Source organism: Pelophylax lessonae, assembly GCF_965119305.1.
Source record: "Pelophylax lessonae genome assembly, chromosome: 4".
Lineage (NCBI taxonomy): Eukaryota > Metazoa > Chordata > Amphibia > Anura > Ranidae > Pelophylax > Pelophylax lessonae.
This window is the reverse complement of record NC_138771.1, coordinates 571,042,434-571,050,985: the sequence shown is the minus strand read 5'-3', so window position 1 is coordinate 571,050,985 and position 8,552 is coordinate 571,042,434. Positions and strand designations below refer to the sequence as shown.

Below are 8,552 nucleotides of genomic sequence, written 5' to 3'. Positions count from 1 at the left end.
AGGGGGAAGCACTGTGTATTGGGGAGTGCTAGGAGGTGGGGGGAGCACTGTTTACTGAGGGGTGCTAGAAGGTGGGGGGAGAGTACTGTGTATTGGGGGGGTAGCTAGGTGTGGGAAGCTCTGTGCATTGGGGGGAGCTAGGAGGTGAGGGAAGCACCGTGTATTAGGGGGTGCTAGGAGGTGGGGGGAGCACTGTGTTTTGGGGAGTGCTAGGAGATGTAAGGAGCTCTGTGTATTGGGTGTGCTTAGCTTTTATTGTGGCGGTACTAGGAGGTGTGGGGAACTGTGTATTAGGGGGTGCGAGGAGCTGGGGGGGGGGGTACTAGGTGGTGGGGAGATCTCTGTATTGTGGGGGGTACTAGGAGGTTGGGAGAGTTCTGTGTATTGGGTGCTAGGAGGTTGGGAAACTCTGTGTATTGGAGGGTGCTGGACGGTAGTGGAGCTATGTGTATTGGGGGATGCTAGGAGGTGGGAGAGCTCTCTGTATTGGGGGGTGCTACAGAGTGGGTGACCTCTGTTCTCGGGGAGGCTAAAGGTGGGAGGAGGGGTGAGGGTGGTTGAATGGGTAGTCCATCTCCCAGCGGTAGTTTCCATATGAATTTCACAAGTCCAGTGTGCCACATATATCCTACTAGTAGAGGAGACACCAGTGGTGTAGTGAGATAGTCAGCTCACCTCCAGCCAACAGTCTCCACACCAGAATGACCGCCAAGTTGTATATATGACGGAGCCTGTCTATGCATTACAGCATGATATTCAAAGCAATGACCTTGTGATACGACTCAAACCAGCCTACTAGTGCTGACATAGCTCAAAAATAGGCAAATTTAAACATTATGATTTGCAGGGCTTCTGTTCAAGCTCATCACTAGTTGGCAAATTGATCACACATTTTATACTTATCAGTCCTCCTTGTATCAGGTCCAGAGTAGGGGAAGAATCAAACAAAAAGAGGATGACAAGGCCAATGCATCTAGCTTGACCGATTTTGCTGGTACAATCGGGCTTCATCAGAGGCTTTTATTTACCTGCCCTGGAGTACATCCATAAATGCCCAAAAGATAGACACTGTAAGATTAAACCAGGTGTGCATGATGAGGTTACATTCGCAACGATGCAAACAACCTGATGAGGCCACCATCCTAACTCACGGAGTAAAGATAGCTGGTCAAATGTGACATGTATGAAAGCGTGAACAGCAGAGTTCTAGAGAGGGCCTGAAAATGGCATAGACTCCAGGAACAGAGAACAAAATGCCAGGTTGCAGAAGTTGGCCATATCAGTGAAAAGGCAGCACCGAAGCAATTAGGCCCTTTCAGACAGGTGGAAATGCAGTGGCTGGTAGGTGTTCAGTAGGTACTACTGCCTTCTTCTGACAACTGTTTTTTTCAATTGCCAAAGGGCAATTTTACATTGCGGAATCACTTCGTAACTGTAAGCCAAGCATTTGGCTTGTGGTTGTGTGTGGCTCCATTGAAATCAAGTATATAATATTTAGTATATAATCTAACATAATAAAAATGAATAAGTATATAATCTATTGATCTCAATAGGCAAGTTTGAGAGGCGTGGTGCCTGTCAAATTCTGCAGCTCGAGCTTAAATTGTGCAGCCACAAAGCACTGCGGCAGCAGCATGAGTACAGCCCTATCAGGCTGTAATGTTTGAATTTCCCTGACTGCAGCTCAGTCATGCTGAATGATGTTACAGTCAGCTTAACATTCTCGATGGCTTCTGTGATGTGCTCAGGGTGAACCTGCTCTCATCTGTGAAAAGCACAGGGCGCCAGTAGCGGACCTGCCAATTCTGGTGTTCAATGGCAAATTCCAAACGAGCGCCACAGTGCTGGGCAGTGAGCACAGGACCCACTAAAAGTCGTCGGGCCCTCAGGCCACCCTCATGAAGTCTGTTTCTGATTGTTTGGTCAGAGACAATGACACCAGTGGCCAGCTGGAGGTCACTTTGTAGGGCTCTGGCAGTGCTCATCCTGTTCCTCCTTGCGCAAAGGAGCAGATACCGGTCCTTCTGATGCGTTAAGGACCTTCTATGGCCCTGTCCAGCTCTCCTAACTGCCTGTCTCCTGGAATCTCGTCCATGCTCTTGAGACTGTGCTGAGAGACACAGCAAACCTTCCAGCAATGGCAAGTATTTATGTGCCATCCTGAAGGAGTTCGACAGCCTGTGCAACTTCTGTAGGGGCCAGGTTTTTTCCCTATGCTATCAGTAGTGACATTGACCCTGGCCAAATGCAAAACTAGTGAAAAACAGTCAGAAAAGAGGAGTAGGTAAAATAAATGCCAGTGGCCATCACCTGTAAAATCATTCCTGTTTTGGAGGTCATCTCATTGTTGCCCATCCAGTTCACCTGTTGTTAATTTAATTAACACCAAAGCAGCTGAAAATGATTTAAAAAAACCCTCTTCTACTTAACTGACCAGATCAATATTCCAGGAGTTTAATAGACTTGATGCAACACTGATTATAAAGTGTTCCTTTAATTTTTTTGAGCATTGCATTTGTTCTATAGATTGAACCAGAGTTAGGGACCTTAGATTGTAAGTGCCTTGAGGGCAGGGACTGGTGTGAATGTACAATATATGTAAAGCACTGCATAAATTGACGGCACTATACAAGTACCTGTAATAAATAAAAATTAAATATACGTTTAGTTTGAAAGGCTCAGGTTTGTAACAGGTATACTGTATATTAACCACTTGCCGACCAGTCACGTTGACTGTACTGCAGCAAAGTGGCTCGTTATCGTCTGGCGACGTAGACCTTCATCACCAGACATTCCCCTCTCCAGTATTCAGTTACAGCAGGAGTCGGGCCAGGGGAGGAGCGGCGGCGATCACCGCTGCTCTTCCCCGATCATCGGGGATCTAGTGTGGAAATCCGCCCGCTTGTGTAAACAAAGCGGGCGGATCTCCTAAGTGACAGGCAGGGTCAGATTGCAGGGTTCAGCATAGCTGAACCTGCGATCTGTCCCTGTGTCACTCAGTCACCTCCCCCCACACACGTTAGTATGCACCAGGCATACATTAACCCCTCCCTCTCCAATAAAAATTAACCCCTTCCCTGCCAATGTCATTTTTACAGTAACAGTGCATATGTATAGCACTGATTACTGTAGTAATGTCACAGGTACCCCCCAAAAGTGTCAAATGTCAGTCAAGGGTCCGATCTGTCCCCCGCAATGTCGCAGTCCCGCAAAAAAAAAAAAAATTGCAGATCGCCGCCATTACTCGTTAAAAAAAACCCACCAAAAATGACAGAAATCTTTCCCTTAGTTAGTAAACGCAATAACTTTTGCGCAAACCAATCAAAATACGCTTCTTGTGATTTTTTTTACCAAAAATATGTAGCAGAAAACAAATTGGCCTAAAATGATAAAAAATTTTGATTTTTACATTTTTTTGGGGGGGAATTTCATAAAAAAAAATGTGAAACATAATGTTATTTTTTCAAAATTGTCGCTATTTTTTGGTTTATAGCGCAAAAAATAGAAATTGCACAGGTGATCAAATACCACCAAAAGAAAGCTCTATTTGTGGGGAAAAAAAGGACATAAACCTAATTTGGGTACAGCATTGCACGACCGCGCAATTGTCCGTTAAAGTAACGCAGTGCCGAATCGCAAAATATGGCCTGGTCAGGCATGGGGTAAAACCTTCCGGTCATAAAGCGGTTAAAAATACACTCATTGAGAATTTTTTTGTCAAAGACATGTAGCTAAATACATTTTGGCCTAAATATATGACAAAAATTGAATATATTGGATATTTTTTAACTGTCAAAGTAGAAAAATATTGTTATTTTTTCAAAAATTTCGCATATTTTTATTAATATCGCAAAAAATAAAAAGCGCAGAGGTGATCAAATACCACCAAAAGAAAGCTCTGTTTGTGGGAAAAAAAAAGACGTAAATTTCGTTTGGGTACGGCATTGCATGACTGCGCAATTGTCAGTTAAAGTCGCACAGTGCCGAATCGCAAAAAGTGGCCTGGACGTAAGACCGCAAAATCCTCCGGTGGTAAAGTGGTTAAAGAAATAGCGCATGGTGTAGATATTTAAAATGTGCTTTTTCACAGACTCATATTAGGGATGAGCTCAAGGCTATCCAAACCCAAGCTGCAAAGTATATTTAGGCGTACCTCTGTCGCCAATGATTGGCAATCTGCTTTGACAGCTTCCTGGTGGGATAGTTCAGGTGGGTTCGGAATCATGTCCAAATACACCCAAGCTCATCCCTGCTCCAAATTAGGATCCCATGAATAAAAGTACCAGGCGATCACTGCACTATGCTGACATAAAATAAACACCCCTAGAAACAGTAACTTCAGCTCCTCTTAGGAAATCTTCTCACCCAAACACAGTTCTGGAACCAAGTAAAAATGCGATATGCAGACATCATGTTAAGGTTCAGTTTACAATCAAAATCTGAAATAATATTAACATAAACGACACAAGCACATATTAAATCAGTTTAATTATCAATATTAAAACACTGTAGTGCACTTTGTCACTACAGAGGGTAAAAGGCAAAAATATTATATTAATATTAAAATGCATTTATTCAAAGACAAAAATATACATTCATAAAATAAAATATACTGTAAATTCCAAGTACAAAAATATTTAACATTTCTTATTATTTCCTGAATTTAACCATAACCAATGTTTACAGTTAAAATGTCTTCAGTGGTTTTAAATTCTGAAGCATCAAAAGATTTGAAGGAAACTTGTAGAGAAAGAATATGGAGGTTACCAATGCTGTACTTTTGATCTGAAAATGCTAGTTGCCTGGCTTTTACAGCACCCTCTTATGGTAAGAGGCTTCAATACCTTCTGAGGGACAGAGCCAATACACGTATACTGGTCAGGTATTCAACATTCAATCAGACTCTTTAAATCTACAGGTTTACTCTTCAGGCCAGTCATAGTGCCCAATTCTGGGCTCCATGCATAGGTATACATACTTTCTGGTGAGGTCACAGGTCTTCTTTTTTTTTTAGCAGTGGAATTTCAATTGTTACAGGAAAGTGGCATCATGTAATGACATAATGCCACCATCTGAGAGTCCAGGCCAGGGGGACTTTGACGCCCTGGGCTTGCAGAAGTGGGTTTTATAACACAGGGCATCATTCAATTCAGAAGAGGAGTGCTGCTTAATTGGCGAGTCTGTGGGGTGACAATGTCAGATATAGGGTGATATTGCAGCTGGAGTTTTTTTTTTGCAAATTTATCTGGTACTGGGCAATGTAAATTTTAATTTTCGTTTTGCTGACAAAGCCAGGTAACTAGTATTCCTAAAATGTGATCAGCATTGGAAGCCCCTGTATCTCTCTCAGTACTGGTTTCCTTTCATTTAAAAGCATCTTAAAATCTAATAACCATGCTGCACTACCTGTTTACAGCCTGCAGGTGGCATTTTACACATCTGCACGCTCAATTAAAAACACAACACTAACTTACATGTACAAAAAGCCTAAAAGTATTAAATGGCTTGCTAACATCTCGAGGTTTGAAGTAAGCTGTTCTGTGCACCTAACATGTTTGGACGTGAAGTGAAGTCGCCAACCTTCCTGCATCTTCTGGGGATAACTGATGGCACATTCTCTGCACCTTTCCCAGTGCCTCCTATCAGCTATCACAAAGATGTCTTAGTGTCGCTGTTTGAAAATTCATTAATTTATCATGACCTGCAATAGAGGTGCAGGAACCCCCATTTGCCCTTTTATTATAGGCTTGGTGGATAGACAAGGCTGGGAAATTTGAAGAGAAGAACTCACCACTGGTATCCGCAAAAAAAATATTAACTGTCAAAGCTTTGGCCTCAACCACAACTGTTCTATCAATTTAGGGTGAACTGATCTTTGTATGTAAGGCATAGTCACAATAATATTCCCATTAACATGGAAGGTACATCTAATGACACGTGTAGAATATATTTAATATTATGCATAGCCATTCTGTGTCCTGAATGTCTCTCAAAATCAGTAGGGGCTAATGGGGTCACTATGGAACTAGATACAAAGTCAAACAGGCATGTTTGGAACTGTGTGCACCATTTCATTCAATGAGTGATTGGTAACATTTGGCGGCATAAGGAAAGTCCAGCATTTTAGGGGTAAACGGTTTATAGTTTATCATTCAGACTGAGCAGAGAAGGTTTTCTGTGACCCCCCATCAAGAAGATTTACCTCATTTTTTATACCTGTGACCCCAGGAAAAGAAAGGTATAGGGTTCATTAGGACAGTACAATGCCAAGAGCAATAAAAGTCTGGCAAAAGCTTTAACTGTTCCACACTTGACTAATTTCCTGTCTCTGCAACACTAGGGCCGACGTAATGGAAACTCTATCCACACAGAGAAAAAAGGTTTTGGGTGGAGTTGGACTTGAAGTATTAGGAGTTTAGGCTCCAATTGTGTTGTATTGGAGCATTTTGTTTCTATTTAGGAGTTAATATTTTAAACTAGGTTAAGGGTTTAGGCCAGGCATGTCCAACCTGCGGCCCGGGGGCCGCATGTGGCCCAGAACTGCAGGCAATGCTGCCCACTGCCCCCTGTCAATTTTTTTATTTTTTTTGCTGGGGAGGAAAGGAGTTGAGTCGGGGGGCATGGCCACAGAGGCAGCCTCGGAGGGGATCATCCCCTAGTTGTGTTAAATTAGTGCTAGGGGGGTGGCGCGGCAGCACGGGAAGGGCGCGGCGGCGTTTTATTACTTATATACCTTAACTAATAGTATATATTTTATATGCGGCCCGAGAAAATTTCTCTACATTCAATGTGGCCCAGAGAAGCCAAAAGGTTGGACACCCATGCTTTAGGCGTTTACCTTTACAGAAAAAAATGTAAGGGTGAACTAACCCCAGACACCCTCTCCCCCCTCCTCCACCATATGTCCTTGCTGTACTTACCTCCAGGGCTGCCCAGCTGTCAGCACCCACACAACAGCTCTTGCGGTCCAGATCTGCAATCCCAACTCTTCTCCATCAGTGTTTCCGGTAAAGACCATATTGATTATAATTGGCCATCACTACATTTTTTTCTGTAAATTCAAATGAACTATTTAACCACTTCCCGACCGGCCACCATATTTTTACTGCAGCAGGTCGGCTCTGTCTCACAAAACGATGTACCTGCACATCGCTTTGTGAGACAGCTAGTGGGGGCGCGTGCCCCAATCAGTGGGTCCGGCAGATGCAATGTCCGCCGGGCACCCGTGATCGCTCCCCATGGAGACAGAACGGCGGTCAGCCGATGTAAACACGGCAGACCGCTGTTCTGTCAGTGATGAACACAGGGATCCTGTGTTCCTCCTATTTATGAACACAGGTCTCTGTGTTCATGCAGCAAGTCCATCCCCCACACAGTTAGAAAGCACCCACTAGGGACACACTTAACACTTTGAGCACCCCTGGTGGTAACCCCTTCCCTGCCAATATCAGTACAGTAACAGTGCATATTTTTAGCAGATTACAGTGTCACATGACCGCACAATTGTCAGTTAAAGTAACGCAGTGCCGTATCACAAAAAATGGCCTGATTGTTAAGGGGGAAAAAACCTTCTGGTCCAGAAGAGGTTAAGGATAGGGTAAGGTTAAATGTAAAAGTATATTCATTTAAGCAAGTTTTAGGTTTTGGGTTGGGGAGTAAGCTTTAGAGTCAGCCGTATAAGGCAGTGTGATTTTTTTTTTTTTTTTTAGTATTGCAAACCCCGTGGCAAACACGATCATTGTCAGGTTCTGAGCGCTAAACTCCAATGTACAAAAGAAAAAGGCTTCTTGTATAAAAACCTGCCTGGGTTGTCCATTGCAATTAATCAGCTTTTCTCTTTCTTTATCTTTACCATAAGAAACATGGTATAAGCAGATTGGTTTCTGAGGAACTGAAAGGCGAAACCTCAGATCTAAATGCCTGCCTCGGCTTTCTAAGGGAGACATGTACATGTTAAAAGACAAGTTTCTGCTCGTAATGCTTTGCTGTTGCTGGAGAGCCTCACGTTGCTGTGATTTGACATCCACCTCCTGCTTCCTCTTCCTGTGGAGGCAGCCAAGACCAATCAAATGACTGAAAAAAAAAAAAAAAATAGATGAACAATGCAGAACAAAATGCATTCCATGTGTGATAAGATAATAGAAAGCATGGGGCTGGGGGAGGGGAGCCAGATGTGGGATCCAGGCTTAGTGTATTGTTGGCAATGTTATGCAAGAGTTCATAAATGTTGTGGAAAGTTTGAACATAATTTAATAAAGTATACTGAGCAGAAGTAACAGGCTGTCACTTAGGATTACTTCTATCACTACCCTTATTACCAGAATAGCAGCATCTACAAAACACACATTTAAGTAGACTACAATTGTCCTGGTTGGAAATACAAAAAGGAGAAATATACGTTTAATGAAAAGTTAAAGTGATGCTAAACACACACTGTTTAATTTACATTGTCCCTTCTATTTCTGTATGGGGATAATGGGACTGTAATTATTTGAATTAAAAAAAAAAAACATCTAAATAACTTTTTCCTAATTGATATACAGCCGTCACGT

General features: G+C 42.8%; 1 protein-coding gene across 1 annotated transcript in view; it reads right to left on the bottom strand.

The window, feature by feature from the left end:
* Positions 1-7,945: 7,945 nt before the first annotated feature.
* The window catches only part of IKBKB (inhibitor of nuclear factor kappa B kinase subunit beta), a 69,888-nt gene continuing 69,281 nt past the window's right edge, over positions 7,946-8,552 (bottom strand). The window contains exon 22 of the mRNA XM_082254901.1: positions 7,946-8,073. Within this exon, the coding sequence (XP_082111027.1) occupies positions 8,002-8,073 (72 nt within the window). The 3' untranslated portion in view covers positions 7,946-8,001. The remainder of the gene's footprint in view (positions 8,074-8,552) is intronic.